The sequence below is a fragment of the Microcebus murinus genome, chromosome 16, assembly GCF_040939455.1.
Source record: "Microcebus murinus isolate Inina chromosome 16, M.murinus_Inina_mat1.0, whole genome shotgun sequence".
In the NCBI taxonomy this organism is placed as follows: domain Eukaryota; kingdom Metazoa; phylum Chordata; class Mammalia; order Primates; family Cheirogaleidae; genus Microcebus; species Microcebus murinus.
Genome location: NC_134119.1, coordinates 61,781,855 through 61,802,659, shown reverse-complemented (window position 1 = coordinate 61,802,659; position 20,805 = coordinate 61,781,855). Strand labels below are relative to the sequence as shown.

Below are 20,805 nucleotides of genomic sequence, written 5' to 3'. Positions count from 1 at the left end.
TGAAGCCCCGGGTGGCGGGGCTTCTGCGCCATCCCAGATGATTGCTACCTGCCCCAGAGCAGTCTCAAGGGGGGGGGCTCCGGGACCAAATCTAATGGCGGCAAGGGGGTGCCCGAGGCCTGGGCTACCTCAGCTCTGTGCAGACGGGGAGTATGGGCAGGGGCACTGGAGGGGCCTCCAGAACCATCTCTAATGGGAAGAGGCTGGGGCTCCTGGCTACCAGATGGGGTAGAGGATATGGGAGTGGGAGCTGAAACATCTCTTACAATACTTCAGAACGATTCCCAGTGCGGGTGAGGGGCAATGGGGGTTCCTGGACCCACCTCTAACGGCTTGAGTCCCGGCCCACTCAGTTATGGGGGGCTGCATGGAGGCCCTTGTGTTTCATATGTGGGGGACCGATCTCCCATGGGATTCAACATGGACAGGGTCAAACCATCTTTTAATTGGGGGTAGGGGGGTCAGGGGACCTGGTTCCTGACTTGCCTTTGGTTGAAGGAAATTAGGTATGGGGTCATCACGGGGGGGAGGGGGTGATCCTGGGGGCCACAGATGGAGGAGCTTGGGGCCAGGACTATCTCTGTCTGGGGTTAGGAAATGTTTACTGGGCCATCCCTAATGTGGCCAGAGTCCAAAACAGTTTCTATGGAATGCAGGGAAAAGAGGGGGCCTTGGCGAGTCTCCTGAACTGTCTCTAATAAGGAAGGGGGCTGGGACCATCTCTGATTTGGGGAGATCCCTGTGTGTAGCTAATCCCCGAGGGAAAGGGGCTTGACTCCTGGGCACCTTTACAGGGGCAAAGCCTTGGTTGGGAGCGCTCTGGGCCACGCACGTTCCCCGCTCCTGGAGTAGAGCGGTTCTCACAAATCTCCAAAGGGAAAGGTGAGCTCAGCGCGCGTCCCCGCGGGACCCGTAGGCGCGGACGCGCGCCGCCGTTGCCAGTAGCGCCCGGGGCCCTCCCTCCCCAGAGCCCGCGTGGGCGGGCAGCGACTTGCGGAGCATGCGCACTGAGACCAGGCGCCGCGCGCCTCCTGGCGGCGCAGAGCGAGCATCGCTCCCCGACCCACTTAGACGGGGCGTCCCCGCCCCCACCTCTGCCAGGGAGCGCTTCCCTACCTATGGAAGTGGGCGTCGCCGTCCCCAGCACAGCTGGAGGTCCTACCTCGTGGCAGTCTCGGAGGAAGTGCTGCAGCTCAAGTTGGTCGTGTAGTTTCTGCATCCACTGCTGGGCCCGTAACTGGTTTTCCTGGCTCCTGGGGATGGGGAAATAAGGGCTGGGCAGAGGTCCAGGGAGGGGAGAGCTGGGGGGAAGAGGGGAGGGCACCCCTGGCAGTATGACGGTGAGGGCATCGGGCTGGTAGGGGAAGGGAAGCCTGGGGTTCAAGGAAGAGCAAGAGGAGGAGACACCAAGGTAGGAATGGGGGGAGAGGCGGTCTGGGAAAGGCAGAAAATCATCAGTGGGGCAGAGGCAGGGACAGGGCTGGAGAGAGGCACGGAGAGAAACAGACACAGGCAGGATGGGAGAGAGAGAGACAGAAAGAGATAAAGACCTAGAGAGAAAGATAAACAGATGCATACACACGGACACAGGACCAGAGACAAAGAGATAAACAGAGACCTCAGGAGGGAATGACTGACAGACCAGGAAAGAGAGAGAACGAGGAGAGACAAGGAAGAGATGGAGTGGAGGTGGAGCCAGGGAGGACAGAAAGAGAACCAGAACCGGAGAGCAGCAAAGGACAGAGGAGGAGGCAGAGGGAGGGAAAGTGACGGAGGGAGTCAAGGCAGGGGCAGCCCAGAGAGGGACAAGCAGAGACGTGGCAAGATGCCACCAGGAAAAGACACAGCCTGACAGACAGACAGAGGAGGGCACAGCGTTCGAGAGGAAAGAGTGCAGGGCGTGGAGAGAGATGGCACTGGAGCTAGAGGGAGGCTGGAGCGGGTGGGTGTTCCGGCAGGGAGAGCCAGGCCCTTGGCCAGAGTGAACTGGCCAGGCCGGACCCAGGCCCCGCCACCCCGGAGCCGGTTGGGACCACAGCCCCAGGCAGCCTGGCCACCTGCCCGCAGTGCAGGGCCAAGTGCCCAGGAGGCCTGGTGGAGGCATCCCACACTGGCTTCCATGTGAGCCTGTCACTGTCAGTCTCCCCTAGGAAGACAGAGAATGAGACTCTCCTCCCAAGGTCTCCCTCAGAGTCTTTTATGACCTCCAGGTCCTACGCACGACCCCATGCCCCTACCTTTCCAAACTCTCCTCCTCCTCCCACTCTTACCCTGCAACTCTGCGACAACCATATGGCCTCCTTGCTGTGCCTTTAACAAGCTTCAGGGCCTTGGCACTGTCTGTTCCCTCTGCCCGGAATGTTCTTTCCCCAGCATCTACTCAAAGGCCACCTTCCTCCTGAAGTCCCTCCTGAACACCCCCCAATACTCTCTGGCTGTCTTCCTTCTCCAATCTTCTCCTTAGCACTTAACATGACCTAACACATTATATATGTTACTTATGTATCGTGTCTGTCTCCCACACTAGGACGTCATTTCCATGAGGGCAGGGAATTTGTGTCTGTTTTGTTCGTAGCTCTATCCCCAATGCCTAGGAAAAGGGCTTAGCACACAGTAGGTGCTCAATAAACTTTTGCTAAATGAATGAATGCAAGAGAGACATAGAGAGAAAAAGACACGGGAGAAACAAAGAGGCAGAAGAAAAAACAGGGTTAGCAAGATGCAGATGGAAGGAGGAAAAAAACCAGAGAAAGAGAGAGAGAGAGCAGGAAACAGAAACACAGAAATGGATGGAAGAAAACAGAGTGTGTGGGAGACTGTTTCAGAGAGCGCCAGAGAAGACAGGAAGGGCCTGAGACAAGCCAGCGAAGCACTGCCTGCCTCCTGCCGGACTTGGGCTCCAGAGCCAGGAAATAGGAAATGCCTCTGAAATTGAGCTGAAATCAATCCATCCCAGGCCTTCACCACCAGCCAAACTGTCAAGCGTCAGTCCCCAGGAATGAGGAAAATCCCTGTCTCCATGAGGGTGAGAAAACAACAGGGTTCAAATCCCAACTGTGCCACTTCCTGGCTGTGACCTGGGGCCAAGTCAGTTCCCTTCTGTGAGCCTCATGTGCACAATGCGGGTAAGAGCAGCACCTCACATGCAAGTTCCAGGTAAGGTTCCGGGCACGGAGAGACTAAGTGACTTGTCTGAATCGCACAGGCTGAGTGATGGCGGGTGGGCCTGGGACCTGGCCCTGTTTGATGGCAGAGCCCCAGCCCCCAGCCCTGCGTGGTTCTGGCCCCCTCGTGGGTGCAGAAAGCCTTCCCAGCCCTCCCATACGGTGGGAAATGTCTCTCCAGACAAGTAAATGACTGTGATGGTGGGGATGGGGTGCAGGGATTGGTCCTTCTCAGTCCTGGCTGTGTCCCAGCCTCAGCCAGCACAAGCCGAGGGCACAGGTCTCCTCTGGCCTTCCACAGCCCCCTGCATTTCTCCCATCCAGGCCCTGGCCCCTCTGCCTGGGCTCCCTCCATCCCCGCCCTGCCCACTACAGGCCATTATTATCAGATAACGCGCAACTGCAGTGAAGTAGGAATCGGGTTCTGTCCTGGTCACCACTGTGTACCAAGGGTTGCCCCACACAGGGCCTGGAACAGAGCGTGGGCTCAGTGCATGTTTAATTGAAGAATAAGTGAATAAACAATAGGATGAAAGGCATAATTAATGTATGAATGAAAAAGAAGGAATAAATAGATCATGGAATGAACAGTCTCCTGGGCTCATTCTGCATAGCCTGGCATGCAGCAATGTGGGCCAAAGGAAGGAAGGGTCCAGGCCTGCAGAGGGGACCCTAGATGATGAGCTTGCATCCTCAGGGACCAGAATTCCCATAAAGGTTTCCTTTAGAAACCTCCAGCCTTGTCCCAGAGTCCTGAAAGAGAAGGGGCCGAGGTCTCGGGGCTGTGTCTGGTGAAGTGAACCAGGTCTAAGACAGGAGAGGTGCTGGGCCCTCTTGCAGCCTGGATCATGTCAGAGAGAGCCACAGGGCCAGAGAGGAGGCAGCTGGGGTCACCAGGAGGGCCACAGCGACATTGACTGACAGAACGAACTGGGAAAGGACTCTCCATGAGAGCTGGGATTTTTGTTTCTGTTTTGGAGGGGCGTGGGGCTGTTTTGTTCAGGGCCCAGAATAGTGCCTGGCACACAGTAGATGCCCAATAAATGTCTTCACTTGATTAGTGCAAGGACAGATGAGAGGACAGTGACAGAAGAAGAAGGATAAGGCCCTTCCTTACCCTGAAGAGAAATATGAGACACACACACACACAAACTCTCAGGGTGTTTCTCAGAGAACTGGGTGGCTGGGGCCAGGCGGAGGTGCTTATTCAAAACACGTGACAACCAGGCCAGGCACAGTGGCTCATGCCTGTAATCCTAGCACTCTGGGAGGCCGAGGCAGGCGGATTGCTCAAGGTCAGGAGTTCAAAACCAGCCTGAGCAAGAGCGAGACCCCGTCTCTACTATAAATAGAAAGAAATTAATCAGGCAACTAATATATATAGAAAAAATCATCCAGGCATGGTGGCGCATGCCTGTAGTCCCAGCTACTCGGGAGACTGAGGCAGCAGGATGGCTTGAGCCCAGGAGTTTGAGGTTGCTGTGAGCCAGGATGACGTCACGGCACTCACTCTAGCCTGGGTAACAAAGTGAGACTCTGTCTCAAAAAAATAAATAAAATAGGCCGGGCGCGGTGGCTCACGCTTGTAATCCTAGCACTCTGGGAGGCCGAGGCGGGCGGATTGCTCAAGGTCAGGAGTTCAAAACCAGCCTGAGCGAGACCCCGTCTCTACTATAAAATAGAAAGAAATTAATTGGCCAACTAATATATATATATAAAAAATTAGCCGGGCATGGTGGCTCGTGCCTGTAGTCCCAGCAACTCGGGAGGCTGAGACAGCAGGATTGCTTGAGCCCAGGAGATTGAGGTTGCTGTGAGCTAGGCTGACGCCATGGCACTCACTCTAGCCTAGGCAAGAAAGCGAGACTCTGTCTCAAAAAAAATAAATAAATAAATAAATAAATAAATAAATAAATAAAATAAAATAACAAAATAAAACAAATTATGTGACAACCAGCATGGCAGGGGACACTGTCCCATCTGGAAAGCTGGAACACAACCTGTGCCTGGCCCCTAGCAGCTGATCTGGGGAGGTCTGGGGGTTCCCAGGGAAGGTCTAGAACAGCAGGGCAGATGCTGGGACATTAGGGAAATACATTAACATTTTTTTTTTTTTTTCAGAAGTTCTATCCAAGGGGAAAGAAATACATTAACATTTTAACAGCTCAGGCTATCCTATGCTGAGGGCAGGCTTGGAAGGGAAACTTCATTGTATATCTGTCTGTATCTTTTTGATTTACAACCTTGTGTTACCTTTTCACAAAATATCCATTTAAATCAAATCTAAAACAACATGGAATTAAATAGAAATCAGAAATCGTCACCGAAAGGAGCGGGACCCTGGCCTCCTGCACCCCTCCCCTGTGCCAAGGGCCCACCCCCTGCGCCCTGGAGCCTGGGGGACCTACTTCTCCAGCAGCCGGGTCACGGCCTCCTGGGCCTGCTCCCCGTAGACATTGCCCTGCCTCAGCAGGCCCTCCGCAGCCTGCACGGCCACCTGCATCTTTTGCTGGTTCAGCTCCATCGTGGTGAGAAAATCCCGGTGCCGTTTCAGCGCCTCTTCCACCGACTCCACCGTGCTTGGCAGCTCCGCACTCGACAGCGCCATCTCCTGGGAAGGCGGAGGGATGGCACAAAGGTCAGCCTCCCTCCATTCCAGGACCCGGGAGAGGCCACCCGCCAGCCCAGCTTGCCACATTCTCCTCCCCCGAGCTGGCATCGAACATTCTAGGCATGGTCCTGCCTCAGGGCCTTTGCCTGTGCTGGTCCCTCTGCCTGGCAGCCTGTTCCCTCCAGATACCCCCTCAACTGGCTCCTTCACTTTCTTCAGGTCTCTGACCACGCTGCCAAAAATACCAACTCCCACCCCTGCCATTTCCCTTACCTTGCCAAATTATTTCTCGTATATATAACGTACATGTAATACCTGACAATATTATATATGCATTACTTGTATCTTCACATAATAGCACATTTAATCATCTCATGATTCAGGGGCTGTCTGTCTGTCCTCCCACCCTGGTAATCCCCAAATCAGTCAGCATCCCCTAGATCAGCGGTCCCCAACCTTTTTGGCACCAGGGACTGATTTCAAGGAAGATGATTTTTCCACGGATGGTGGGGGAAGGGGAGAAGAGCTCAGGTGGTGATGTGGGGAGCGGCTGTAAATGCAGGTGAAGTTTTAGCTCGCTCCCTCCCCACACATCTCCTGCTGTGTGCGCCCCCCACCACGGTGGGGGGGGGTGACGCATTCCTAGAGGGGTTGGGGACCAAATCCCTAGATAACCAGCACAGGTGGTCATCTTTTCTGTTATGATCCCCAAATGTTGACACACACTCTTGGACAATCTAAAAACTGGGTGTTCCATCTTGCCCAAATCCTCAAACTCGGTTCCTATTTCAGAAAGATCTCCAAACTGGATCTCCTGTCCCTAGAGAACGATTGCATTTGGTTCCTCGAGCCACAAACACAATTACCCTCTCCAGAGAATCCACCAGTTGTTATCCCCAATAATGAAGATAATTTGCTAATTTAGGCACTCACAACCACAAACACCAACCATCCTTACTGACCTAAAAAACCCCTCAGCCTGTTCTCTACCTCCACAATATTAATCCTTTGTTATCCGCCCCAAGATCTTGTTTGAACACCATTGAACCATCACTAAGCAACGTCATACTCTTCTTTCCTTCCAGAAAATCCACAAACCCAGGAAGCCACTCCAATAAATATCCAAGTGCATTACTTACTCAGGATAGTCCACAAACTGTTTGTCACCTCCGATAAAACACCAACCCACTTCACCCATCACTCTACATACTCACATTGGAGGAACCACAATTATTCATTCCGGATTCATTCCACAGTTATTCATTCCGGATACCCTTCCAACTCCTGCCACCTAGTCACGAACTCAGTGGTCCCCGCAAACACGCCGCCCCCCCCCACACTACCTTGTTCCCCCAACACCCCCCCCCCCCGTGGAACCCCCGCCCCCTACACACACCCCCCGCACACCCGGGGCGGGCACCTGGTTATGCAGCACTGCGAGTGCCTGGCGTAGGTCGCGCAGGAAGAGCTGGTAGATATGGGCCTGGACCAGCGCCTCCCTGCGCGCCTCCCACAAGCCGAGCAGTTTGTGCCAGCCGAGCTCGAGGTGGGGCAGCCACTCGTCCAGCGCCAGGCCCGGGCCTAGGTCTGCGCCGTCGTTCGCCAGCAGCGCCTCGCTGGCCGCCACGATGCGCGCATAGTCCTCCTCCCGCTGGTCCACCTCCTCCTTGAGCGCAGCGTGGCGCGCCAGCAGCGCGTCCGCCTCCTCTAGGCTGTTGGGCAGGGGCCCCTCGCTGCCACCCGCCGCCTCCTGGGCACGCACGAGCCAGTCCAAGAAAGCGTCCAGGTCATGCAAGAAGCGCTGCAGGCGCCCAGCGGCCGCCACCGCCTCACCGCAGGCCTGAGCCGAGCTGGCTAGCGTGCCCCACTCGGCGCCCAGCTGCTCTGCGCCCTGGTGCAGCCGCGCCGCCTGCGTCGGGAAGCGCGCAGCCAGCAGGGCCGCCTCCTCCAGAAGGGCCGCCTGGCGTGGCTCGAGCGCTTGCAGAGCGGCCTCTAGGCCGCTAAGGCGCCACTGCAGGGCGCCGCCGGCGCGGGGTGCGCTCTCCACTGCTCGCCGCTTCTCGCGCACCTGGGTGCGCACCTCGGCCACCTCCAGCACGTGGTTCTCCACCAGCAGCACCGCGCTCACTTCCTCTTTGCGCTGTTCCACCAGCTCCACGATGCGGTTCCACCTGCGCAGGAGAGAGAGGGCGACTTGAGGAGGATAGGGACTCGTCTTGGGCCGTGGAGGGTCCACCGACCCAGGGGAGAATCCCGGCCCTGGCCACCCAGAGTGTGACCTTGAAAAGTCCCTTTATCTCACCGAGCCCCAGTCTGCCTGTGTAAAATGGAACTCCGCCCGCCCGGCATATTCCACATTCGCTTACAGCAGCGGTTCTCAGTGTGTAATCCGAGCCAGGTCAAAACTATCTTCACAATAATGCAAAGATCCAGAAGCCGCATGACAGAGACTGAATGCAGAAGCCGATTTAAGAGCCCGACTGTCTTCTCTTAAGCCAGACATTAAAGAGATTTGCAAAAGTGCAAAAACCAATACCACTCTTCTCCCACTACGTTTTTTGTTTTGGGAGAAAAAAGTTATTTCTCATAAAAATGTGTTGGTTATGTTAACATATAATGGGTTTGGGGTTTTTAAATTTTATTTATTCATTTAGTTTTCAGACACAGAGTCTCAATCAATATGTTGCCCAGGGTAGAGTGCCATGGCGCCATCAGCACATGTCTCCTATATAAATAAATCAACAAGCAAATAAAGTAAAATTACCCCCAACCTCTGGCCATGCCTCTACATCACTCTATTTCTTGCATAAAGCCTTACAACTGGCTACATCACTCTATTTCTTGCATAAAGCCTTACAACTTGCTACATATCTTGGTTTTTGTTTGCTTTTTTTTTTTTTTTTTTTTTGAGACAGTCTCACTCTATTGCCCAGGCTAGAGTGAGTGCCGTGGTGTCAGCCTAGCTCACAGCAACCTCAAACTCTTGGGCTCAGGCGATCCTCCTGCCTCAGCCTCCCGAGTAGCTGGGTCTACAGGCATGCGCCACCGTGACCGTCTAATTTTTTTCTATATATTTTTAGTTGGGTGATTAATTTCTTTGTATTTTTAGTAGAGATGAGGTCTCACTGTTGCTCAGGCTGGTTTCGAACTCCTGACCTTGGGCGATCCTCCCACCTCAGCCTCCCAGAGTGCTAGAATTACGGGTATGAGCCACCACACCGGGCCTAATATCTTGTTCTTTATTAGTTTATTTAACTGTTTCTCTGCCCCCTCTCCGATGGACACACCACAAGGGCAGAGATTGGGACTCTGAAATCAGTAAAACCCCAGTTCACTTCTGCTCTGGCCAGATTTGCCTTGTGGCCTTGGGCAGAAAATGTCCTTATCTGATCCTCAGTTCTCTTACCTGCTGTTGAGGTGGTCCTGGCAGGAGCGCACCTCGTCTGAGCTGGGGTGGCCTCCTTCCACCAGCTCCTGCACTGTGTGGTTCACATCCAGAACGCGGCCCATCAGACTGTTCATCTCCTGGTCCAGGCTCTCGAATCTACGGAAGGAGGACAGAGGTGCTCAAAGACCTGGCCCGTGGGGACCTTGGATTTTATGAAACTGCCATCTCCTGGTTTTTCCCCTAACTTCTCAGGGGCCTTTGCTGCTGCTCCTCTTCTACCTGCCGCTTAAATGTTAGATTCCTCAGCAATCTGTCCTGGGCCCAATGGGCTTGCCCTCACTCCCTCTCTGGGCCAGGCCTGGCCACCCCTTGAACTCCACACATTCGTCACCAGCCTCAACCTCTTTCTTTTGGAACCTGTCTCCAACCTCAAAGCCTGCTGTATACCTCTTTAGGCTCCTCATACCCACTCTGACTCAGATCGTTCTCAGCATCTCACCTCAAATTTGTTTTTCCTCTGGGTCCCCTCTCAGGGACAGCCCCACCATCCCCACCCACCAGCCCCCATGACCTGTCCCCTTGGCCTCCTGCCCTGGTCCAGTCCTGTCCCCTTCCACCTGGGTCCTCCCTCCAGCCACCTCTCTGGGCTCTCAGCTACCCTTTCCTCCACTCCATTGCACCCTCCACCTGGTAGCCAGGGAGATCTATTTTGAGCTGGGCATGGTCCTCCCTCATTTAAAACACTTGGGTGAGGAGCAGCCCTGTGTTTCCATCAATGCCCAGCACAAGCCCTAGAATGGAGCAGTAACTACCTGTTGAATGAATGAATGAATGAATGAACAAGATGGGGGGGCACAGAGGGAAAATACACATTGTTCACCCACTAATTGAACAACTCATCGCTAAGTCAGCCAACAGACAAATCTGTATGTAATAAGGCACAGGGGGATAAGTGCTCTGAATAAATGTAAAGCAGGATGAAGGAAAAGAAGGTGACAAGGGCCAGAGCTATTTTATTAGCTAGGGAGGTGACTTTTGTGCAGGGGCAGTGGGGGTCCCAGGGGAGGAGCTTAAGTCGTTAATTTCATGCCATTTAAATGCCAGCCTCCGTGGTAATAGCAAATGCTCTTGGAATGCTCCCTGGATCGTCAGGCGTTTGCTAAGTGTCCTGCATGTATTAACTCATGTACTATTCCCCACAAGCCCCCGGTACAGGCTCTTTTACAGATGAGCAAACTGAGGTTCAGAGAGGTTGGGCGAGTTGCAAAACAATCATAGAAGTGGTTAAGGATGAATCAGGGATTGGAATCCCTAGTTCTATCTGCGCTAACATGGGAACTTGTTGCACCAACGAAGGCGAGACTAGGCGCAAGAGGAAGGGGACCCAGGAGTCTCCCAAGCGCGCGCTCACCGATGCTGCACCACCTCGACGTCGTCCAGCGAATCGGGCACGCGCATGGAGAGCAACCATTGCTCTTTCTCCCCGATCCACAGCTCGCACGCGTGCACCTCGCCGAACATGCGGTATACAGCGAGCGCGTCCCGCAGCCACTGGCGTCGCAGGGCGGCCACCTCAGTCACCTCGGCGAACAACTGCTCAGCCTCCACCACGCGCACCTGCAGCGCCACCACCAGCGGCCCGGTGCCGCTGGCACCCCCCAGTGTCGCCAGCTGGCGCCGCAGGCTGCCCACTGGGCCGCGATGGGCCTCCACCTCCCCCGTGAGCGCGCGGTGCTGGCGAGCCAGGCGGCGGCTGGACGCTTCGTCGTGGCCGAAGTCGCCGGCGGCTGCCAGGCGATAAGCGTCGCGTAGCCAGTCCAGGAGCCCGTCGAGGTCAGCGCCGAACTGGTGCAGCGCCCGCGCCTCCTGCAGCCGCCGCTCGCGCCGCACCGCCGCCTCTTCCAGCCGCTGCCAGCGGCGCCGGGCGCTCGACACGCGCTCCGCCAGGCCCGCCAGGTGCACCGTGTCTGCGCCCAGGCCCGCGGCGCCGCCCGCCGCAGCCAGCTCCTCGCCGCGCCGCAGGGCCTGCTGCAGCAGCGCCCGCCGCCCGCCCAGCTCGCCCTGCAGGATCTTGTGCTGCGCCAGTAGGCGCGCCGTGCTGGACAGGTCGTGAGCGCCACCCGCCGCGCCCGCCGCGCCGCCGCCGCCGCCCGCGGCCTCCAGGAGGCGCTCCTTGTCGCGCGCCCAGCTCTCGGCCTCCTCCAGCTCCTGCAGCAGCGCCCACAGGCTCCGCGAGGCCTCCAGCTCCGCGCGCCGCCGCGCCGCCTGCTCCTGCAGCTCCGCCAGACAGCCGTGCACGTGGTTCACCCGGTTGCAGATGACCTGCGGGTCGCAGGGCTGGTAGCCTGGGCCAGCAGAAGGGGAGGATCCCGGGTTGGACATCGGCCAGGGAGCACCCAAGAGAGGGTGACGCAGGCTACCCAACCCGTCCCTGTCTTGACTTCCTCAGGTACAAAGTCACGAGTCCCCTCCTCCAGGCAGCCTTCCCTGACACCCCAAGGCTGGAGCAGGTGCCTCCTCTGCCTCCCCCATCCCAGCCCTGAGCACTCTGAGCTGTCACTGCCTGTTCTGTCTCCTCCCCTGGACTGGGAACTCACTGAGGGCAGACCCCGGGGCTGTGTCTCAGAACCGGGCCAAAGGAAAGTTCTAGGCTCTTAGGCCGAGTTTCGTCCCAGGGATGACCTGAACTCCCCTTCTTCCTCAAATATTTCACTTTCCTCCTGGATCTCTAGTTTGCGGCTAGAGAACTGTGAAATTAGCTTAATGGGCCCCAGCCAGCATCTCTTTATTGGAATAGAATAGAATGAATGGGAAGTATGGGAATGCAACACGCCGGGTGGGGGGAGCGTTGTTTTATGAAACCTCTGCGTCTGTGTGTGCGCATGTGCACATGGGAACTCTGGCTCATGCGGTCAGTGGATTTCTTACTGGATCAAATAAGGGTGAGAGACACTGGAAAGTGGGAATTCTGTAATTCGGGACATTTGCTGATGTGGACTCAAATACCAAGGCATCCGGCTGAATAGCAGTTACAACAACAATAGCTCCCATGTAACCAGCTGTCACTCTGACACAGTCATTGAAGCTTCACAACCATCCGATGGGGCTAGGATCCTTATGAGCCCCATTTTACAGATGAGGAAACTGAGGCTCAGAGAGGGGAATGATTGCCCCCCCCCAGGATCAGCTAAGAAGTGGCCAATCAGGAGCTCACACGCTGGACCACTCCTTGGGCCATGCTGCCTCCCATCACCATGACAACATGCACCTCCCGCCATCCCCTTTGCTGCATTCGGGGTGTGCTGGCTGTCACTAGGAGCCGAGGTCTCACAAGGAGAAGGCAGGGGGAGCCTCCCGAGACGAGCGTTGCTAAGGTAAAGAGTAGGGTCCCAGCGACACCATCCAATCCACAGCAAAACGCATCGCACTGAGTCATCCTCTAGACCCCCTGACACAAGCCCAGATCCGATGATAAGCCCCTCATAATACTTTCTTACTGGGATGCCCCGTGGTTCCCCGCTGTGTGTGCAAACAGATGACAAACTCGACCTGGCTTGACCATGAGGGATTTCTGGTGGCCTTTGGCATTGACATGGGTGAAATGGGAGCCTTATTAGAGCCAGGCGTGGTGTTGCCTAGCAGCATCTGTGTCCCTGCTTCTGGTGAGGGCGTCCCTCCCTCCTCTTCCTCAGTCTGTGTCTTTGGAGCAGGCTGACCCCACTCCTGGCCCTGACGTGGGCATGTCACATAGATGTGGCCAATTATATCACTGCATGCCCTGGGGCCACCACGATTGGCTAAGCAATGGGGATGGAGCCCACAGTGAGCCAGTGCAAGCTTCCCTCGGACCTTTGTGAGAACTACTGGGAGAAAGTGACCTATCTCCTGCTAGAATAGAAACATGGGGCTGAATGATCCCTGGTTTACACCACAAGGGGAGGGACTGCCTGATAGTGACCCCAACACTGAGACTAGAGATGGAGAGAGATGGAGGCTAAAAGCGCCCTTGAACCGTCCCTGGATCCAGCCATGCCTGAAGTCAAACCGAACGTTTTACTTGCATAAGCCAATACATTCCCCTTTTCTCCTTAAGCCAATTCAGTTGAGTTTCTATCACTTGCCGTGAACAGGCCCTGACTATATGTTACTTTACACAGGGTTTTTAATGATATTCGCCTCGATTGGGCTGTGAAGGGCTTGGCTCATACCGAGTACTCAATAAAGGGGAACTATTATGCAGAATCTCAAAGCAGAAAGATGGCAAGTGGTCCAACCTGCCACTCAGGGCACCAGTGCCCCCAAGATTTCCCTAGTAGAGCGTGCCCCTAGGCTCTGCTTGGATGCCTCCAGGGATGGGGAGCTCACCCCTCCTTCTGTTTCTCAGGAGTTATTCTTGCCTCTGTTAACACCAGCCCTGAGAGTCCACACCCCCAGCCTCAGCCCCGAGACTCACCCTGCAGCTGGGAGAAACGCAAAGCAGCGGCGTTGAGCGCCTGCACCCGCTCGCTCTGGGCCGCGATGTCCCCCTCGAGCAGCCCATGCTTCTGCAACAGGTCCTCTGCCTCCACCAGGTGCTGCCCGCACTCCCGGGACAGCAGCTGGGCCTGCAATGGGGTGGCACTGAGCACAGCACTGGCACTGCTGGCATCTGGGCCACTCGCCTCTCCCCCGTTACCCGGCCAGCCCTGCTGCTCCTCCCCCTCGCCCCGAGCTCTGACCCGTCCCAGCCCCGGTCTCCATCATTCTCTCCTGCCTCTATCTCTCTTTCTCTCTCTCAAACTGTCACTCTAGCTTAATCTCTCTGTCTCTGTCCCTGGCTCTCTCTGTCTCTATATCTCTGTGTCTTTTTCCTCTCTCCTTACCTGTCTCCCTTTCTTTCTCACTTTTTCTTTTTCTGCCTCTCTTGTTTATCTGTGTATCTTTCTCTCACTCTCTCTCTTGCTTTCTCTATCTCCCTGCCTTTCTCTTTAGCTCTTTCATTCCTTCCCCTTCCATTTCCATCTCCACATCTCTGTCAACTCCTTCGTGTCTGCGTCCTCCCCTCCCTCATGGCACCCCACCCCACCCCCGGCCCCGCTCCGGCCCCCACCTGCATCTCCTCCATCCAGTCCACCATGTACACCATCTCCTGGAAGACCTTCTGCAGGGCCAGGTTCTGCTCGAGCCGCGTCCGCCGAGCACCCACCAGCCCCGTCAGCAGGGCCCACTGGCGCAGGACACTGTCACGCTGGGCCGCCACCCGCCGGGCATCATAGTAGCCTTCAGTCGCCAATGCCTGGGCCAGCTCCGCGACACCCTGCACCCGTTCCTCGTAGGCTGCGATGTCCGCCTCAATCGCTTCGTGTTTCTTCATGGCCGCCTCCACTGCCGGCAGCTCATACCCAAAGTTGTCCTGGGGCAGGGCAGGCCAGACACTCAGCCATGCTGCTTCAGCAGTCCACCTGTTACCCTGACCCTGTGTGATCCTGAAACTACCCCCCCCATTACCCTGGAGACTGGCCCTGCCCTTCCCAGTTACCCTAGAGACCACCATCCCCCGTTACCCTGGAGACCAGTCCCATCCTCACTAGTTACCCTGGAGACCAACTTCATCCTCCTCTGTTACCCTGGAAACCAGTCCCACCCTCACGTTACCCTGGAGACCAGCCCCACTCACTCCTGTTACTCTGGAGACCAGCCCACCTTCCCTGTTACCCTGGAGACCAGTTCATCCCTCCTCTGTTACTCTGGAGACCAACTCATCAGCCCCACCCTTTCCAGTTACCCTGGAAACCTCCCGTTACATATCTAACCCCAAACTTGTTACACAGGAAACAGGCCTTACTTCCATTGTCCTGGAGACTGGGGACCAGGTACGTCCTATTCTGTTACTTAGGAGACCAATTCTATTCTCCTGAGTTACCCTGGATACCAGATACAACCTCTCTTGTCACTTAAAGTCTAGTTGAACACTCCCCCTGTTCCTGAAGAGACTAAATATGCCCTGGAGTATTTCTAGTTACCCTAGAGACCAGCCTCACTCTCCCATTACCCTGGAAATCAGGCCCACTCCCCTCACCCACTGATCACTTAGGAGACCAATTTTCCACTCTCATTTGTCACCCAGGAGACTAATCCAACCCTTTTCTGTTGCTTAGGAGATCCAGTCTCCCTCTCTAGTCCCAGGGCCCTCAGCCCCACCCTCCCTCCCTTTCCCCCGGAGCCAAGCCCTACACCTCGTACCTGGGAGACCAGGCGCTGGTTCTCATTCAGCCAGCTCTCCCTCATAGCCACCTTGTGGTCAAACCTCTGGGCCAGTAGTTCCAGTTTCTCTTGCCGGATCAGCTCAGCCCGTAGGGCGGCCTCCCGCTCATGCTCTGCCTTCTCCAGCTGGCCCCACGCCTGGGGGAGACAGGAGGAGGCAGTCAGACTCCAACAATTCCCCACAGTTTAGTGGCCATGACTTCTCTGTCTGAGGCCACTCATAGCATTTGTGGCACCTTTATGCAAATTGGGGGAAAATGTTACATCCTTATGACACTCTACCGCTGGAAAACTGTCAAAACGGAATATCCAGTCCGTGATGTCTACAATGTGAATGTCTTCCTTGAGCAGTGCACAGCTCATATAACTTCACAGAGCAACCCTACCTCTCCCCCACATCCCCAAGTTTACCTTGTCAATATCCCAGATGCCACAGCCCTCTCGAGGCACAAAGAGGCGACGGTTGCAGGCACGGAGTTTGCTTTGGATGCTGAAAAGCAGCACCTCCAGGTTCCCCTTCTCCTGAAACCTGAAGGAGCATGAGCTCAGGAGCCCTGCACCCATGCCTCCACCTGCCACCCTCCCTCCAGAGCTGGGCCTCACTTGACGGGCTTCTCCAGTGTGCAGTAGGCCGTGAAAGCCTGAAGCTGCTGCTGCACCCCACTTAACGAGTTGGCAAACTTCTGGTTGCTGATGAGGCCCACGGTGCGGTGGATCCAGGCCAGCAGCTCAGCCGCCAGCTCCTCATAGCGCTCTATGATCTTCCCCACCTCCAAGACCTGGTCCAGGACCTGAGCAGACAAAGGAAGGCGGGGTCAGCCTCACCCCACGTTTGCCTGCAGGTGGTCCCCCGGCTCCCACCCACCCCAGTCCTTGGCTCCTCTTACCTTTCCAATGCGCTTCCCCTCCACAGCCAGAGCCTTCATCTTGGAGAAATAGTGGTAGAAAGAGACCACGTAGGTGATGATGGACTTCTCATCTGGAGCCTCCATGTTCACATCTGGGGGCAAAAGAGGAGTGGGGGAGCATGACTCAAGGGAGGTAGAACCCACTCTTACTAGCTATGTGAACTTGGGCAAGGTAATCAACCCCTCTGTCCCTCAGGTTTTGTATGTGCCGAATGGGGATCTAGCTCGTGGCATGAAATAATGCCTGACACATAAACCACAATAGGGAAATTATCTTCTATGATTTGTTTTTTTGTTTTGTTTTGTTTTTGAGACAGGGTCTCCCTCTGTTGCCCAGGCTGGAGTGCAGTGGCATCATCATAGCTCACTGCAACCTCAAACTCCAGGGTTCAAGGGACCCTTCTGCCTCAGCTTCCTAAGCAACTGGGACTACAGGCACATGCCACCACTCCTGGCTAATTTTTAAATTTTTTATAGACACGGGGTCTCACTTTGTTACCTAGGCTGGTCTTAGAACTCCTGGTCTCAAGTGATCCTCTTGCCTCGCCCTCCCAAAGTGCTAGGATTACAGGTGTGAGCCACTGTGCCTGGCCTATAAGCATTTCTTGAGCACACCATTCTACCTTCCACCTCAGGGCCTTTGCACATGCTGTTCTCACTATCTGAAACACTGTTCCCTCTCCCATATGCCTAACTCCCACTCATCCTGCAGGGTTCAACTCAAATTTCTTTAGACAGGCTTCCGTGTTCACTCTGTCTAGAGTTGGTTTCCTCATGTTTTGTTTTTTTTTTCCTCTTAGTATCTTATTATCAATACTTCCTTCCCAGAACATATCATACTTTATAATTAAATATTCACTAATGTGAGTATGTCATTATCTAGAGTTTGAGTTCCATGAAGACAAGGACTCTGCCTGTCTTTTTTTTTTTTTTTTTTTTACCATTGTTCCTGCCATTCCCAGAATTACAGTAGGAGACCACTAAAAATTTAATAAGCTTGCAAGTGGTATATGAGGTTTGAGGTCAAGAGCATGGGCTTTGGAGGCAGCATGTACTTGAATCCCAGCTCAACCACCTCCTTGCTGTATGTCTTTAGAAGATGGACCTAATTTCCCTGAGCCTCAGTTTCCCCATTGTTATAGTAAGGATAATCATGGTTCTGGCCTCCTACAAACACTGGTAAGTATTAGAAAGAATAGCTGGGCACAGAGTATGCACTCAACAAATTCTGACATCACTTTAACTTACCCATTGAAGGCATAACATTGTCCTTTGTCCTTATACCTTACTACCTCATGAAATTCACATCCATTAACACCTACTAAGTGCTAGGCACCGAGCACAGAGTGTGGCTGCAAGAGGCAGGTAGAGGACTGATGGAGACCGTGAATTACTGGTTTCCACTATAAGGGGCAAAGTGGCTTCACATCCCTGAGCCTTCATCCCCACCACTGAAAATAGGGTTGGTAAGTTCTACCCAACCAGGCCAGTGTGAAGGTGAATGTGAACAGTTCCGATAAAGTTCCTGGCAGAGGCTCAGAGGATGAGAGCAATTTTTATTCCAGGGGTAAGAGGTTGGCATTGGGAGTACTCATGGATTGGGGATGAGGTTGAAGTCAGGGATGGGGTTGGGGATACGCCGAAAATGAAGGAGTTGAGATGAGGATAGAGCTGTGGAGAGGGGTGGATATGGGGATGGGCTGGGGTAGGAATGAGGCTGGAAACAGGATTATAGATGGGATAGGAATGGGGCTGGCACTGAAGATAGGGCCAGGGTTAGGGGTAGGAGATGGCATTGGGGTTGGGGCTGGGGAGAAAGGGGGTCAGGTCTGGGGGAGATGGTTGAAGATGGGGTTAGCTAGGGAGTTGAGGGTGGGGAGGAAGCAGGGGTGGGGAAGAGGGTGGGGTTCTGTTGGGCTGGGAATGGGGGTGGGGATGAGGTTGGGGTGGGGATGGAGAGAGGATGAGATGTGGGGAAACGAAGGGGAAGGGGTTGGACATGAGGAAAGGCAGGAAGTTGGGGAGGGAGCTGGGATTGGGAATGACCTTGGGATTGGGGATGGCACTGGGGTAGGCTGGGGTTGAGTCTGAGATGGCATTGGGGTTAGGCATACCCCAAGAGGAAGTCTGGGCAGGGCCATGCAGGGCTCACCTTCAGGGTCCAGCAGACGCGCCAGCCCCAGGTGCTGTTCAGCTGTGCGGAAGGCTCTCTGCAGGTTGTAGTTGGCGTTGGATTTGGTGAGTTTGCTGAAGTCCACGAGATCAGGCCTGGGCAGGGGCACAGAGCGGGCAGGCAGCAGGCGGGCTCCAGGGCAGGTGGGCAAGCAGGTGAAAAGGCACATCCTTGTCTGAGCCCACCCAGGGCGAGGGGTGGGGGCACAACCCAGCCAAGGGGCAAGCCGTGTGTGCTGGTGTGTGCCTCGCAGTATTTACCTGTGGGTGCGTGTCACCGACTCGCACGTGTATCTGTGAGTTCCTGGGAACGTGAGTGTGTGTGCATTTGCCACAGGGCACGTGTAAGCCAGCCTGTGTGCTCACAACTATGGGTGGGGCAGCCTGTGGGTGCTGGGACGAGATGAGCCACACGGTGCTTGCCTGTGTGTATCTCTGTGGAACTATCTGACACCATGAGTGTGTACATCCCTTATGTGTGTTGTGTGAGCACACGTGTACATCTGGTGCACACGTGCCTACCTGGGGGATTTACACAGTGTCATGTAGCAGTGAGAGGTGTGAGGTCTGGAGCTAGCCCCTCGGGGTCCAAGCCCCAGGTGGTCACATCCTGGTTATGTGGCTCTGGGTGAGCTACCTCATTTCTCTGTGCCTTAGTTTCCTCATTTGTAAAATGGGGAAAATAATACCATGTGCCTAATATGTAAGAGACGGATTGAATATATTGAATAGACACATCGAATATTAAATGACTTCATAGGGACCACTTAGAACAATGCCTTGTACAGAGACAGCACTTAGTAAACGTTACCTAAATTGTTAGCATGGCGCTGGTTACAGCTTGTGAGTTTCTGTTTGTGGGGGTGCCTCTGGGTCTCCCCATGTGTGTACGAGTGTGTGTATGTGTGAGAGGCAGGGCTTGTGAGTGACATGTGTCCACAGCAGTAAAAGCTGGGTTCTGGCTTCTCTATGCCACAGCAATTCCCTCCTAGCCCCTGAGCCTCAGTTTCCCCAATCTGTCTTGTGCACGATCATGACGTGGGTATAATTTGTACGGGTGCCTGACTCTCAGCCAGTTCAGCACCAGCCCCTGAGGTACAAAGAGGTGAGTAGGCTGGGAGCCAGGAAGGGGGACTCTGGGGCTCCCCTCTGATTGGAGGTGCTTTGTACACCCCAAAAGGGAGAGTGGATCCCCCACTCTGAGGGAATCTAAGCAGCAGGTGCAGGCTGTGTGTTCCTGCATGTAAATGCACAGGGCACGTGTGTGAAGGGAAATAAATGTGTATTTGTCTGTAGGGTGAAAATATGGGTCCTCGTGTCCCTTTCTGTCATCTATACGCATACACGTACAGGTGTATAGCTGTGGGGACATGGGGTGGGGTGCAGGGCCGGGCTGGGCTGCCCCAGGCCAGGTGGTACCTGTGCCGGTGAATGAGGGCATTGAAGGCCAAGCCATCCCGCCAGCTGGTGGTGAAATTCTGAATGTTTACCTCGGGGTAACTGGCAGTGTAGAGGGGGAAACAGAGGCAGAGATGGAGAAAGGACGGAAGAGGGAGGGAGGGGAGAGAGGGGAGGAGGGCAAGAGAAGGACACAAAAGGATGGGTGGACAGGCAGGTAGGTAGGTAGATAATATAGATAAGATAAGATAGGGGAAGGCAGAGAGACAGAGGGAGCCAGGGAGGTGGAGAAAGAGAGAGAGACAGGAGAGGAGAAAAAGAGAGGCAGAGGGAAGAGGGAAAAGAAGGAGAAAGGGAGGAGGGAGAGAGACATAGACAGACATGGAGAGAGAAAGGAGGGGAGAGAAAGGGGAAAGAGGGAAGGAGGGAGGGAGGTGGACAGAAGGAGAGAGAGGTACCAGGAAAAGCAGACATGGCAATAAAGACAGACACAAGGAGAGACAGATGGCATTGCAAGACACACAGACAGCCCAGAAGGATGAGAGTCAGAGAAACTCACCTCCCTCCCAAACCTGCCCCCTCCCTCCTTTCTCCCAGGGCTACTTGAGTCTCAGGCCTTGTCCCCCTGCAGGGCAGAATTGGGGGTCCCAGGGGACATGCCCAATACAGCCTGTGCCTGGCCCCACTATCTCAACCACACTGAGGGTACCCAGGACCCTGACCTTTCCTGCCCAAGCTGCCAGAGCCTTGGTGTGCCCTCCCAGGCAGAGGGGTGACACTCACAGGGCAGGGGGGGCCAGAGCTTGGACATGGGGCTGGGGATCAGCTGCCTATGAGGTCTCAGGAGGTGCAGGGGAAATGGGGTGGGAAGCGGTGAGAAGGGAGCAGGCTGGGACAGGCTGCCCCCTTCCAGCATTGATC

The 20,805-nt window shown here is 55.0% G+C and overlaps 1 protein-coding gene across 1 annotated transcript in view; it reads right to left on the bottom strand.

Annotated features, from left to right (window-relative positions):
• SPTBN4 (spectrin beta, non-erythrocytic 4) overlaps positions 1 to 20,805 on the bottom strand; it is a 79,309-nt gene that overhangs the window by 37,741 nt on the left and 20,763 nt on the right. The window contains exons 7-19 of the mRNA XM_075993097.1: positions 19,906 to 19,986; positions 18,467 to 18,582; positions 16,294 to 16,406; positions 16,010 to 16,197; positions 15,818 to 15,935; positions 15,386 to 15,544; positions 14,253 to 14,555; positions 13,617 to 13,767; positions 10,575 to 11,508; positions 9,182 to 9,319; positions 7,196 to 7,946; positions 5,573 to 5,775; positions 1,163 to 1,253 (exon numbers count right to left, since the gene is read on the bottom strand). Coding sequence (XP_075849212.1) covers positions 1,163 to 1,253; positions 5,573 to 5,775; positions 7,196 to 7,946; positions 9,182 to 9,319; positions 10,575 to 11,508; positions 13,617 to 13,767; positions 14,253 to 14,555; positions 15,386 to 15,544; positions 15,818 to 15,935; positions 16,010 to 16,197; positions 16,294 to 16,406; positions 18,467 to 18,582; positions 19,906 to 19,986 — 3,346 coding nt within the window. The remainder of the gene's footprint in view (positions 1 to 1,162; positions 1,254 to 5,572; positions 5,776 to 7,195; positions 7,947 to 9,181; positions 9,320 to 10,574; positions 11,509 to 13,616; positions 13,768 to 14,252; positions 14,556 to 15,385; positions 15,545 to 15,817; positions 15,936 to 16,009; positions 16,198 to 16,293; positions 16,407 to 18,466; positions 18,583 to 19,905; positions 19,987 to 20,805) is intronic.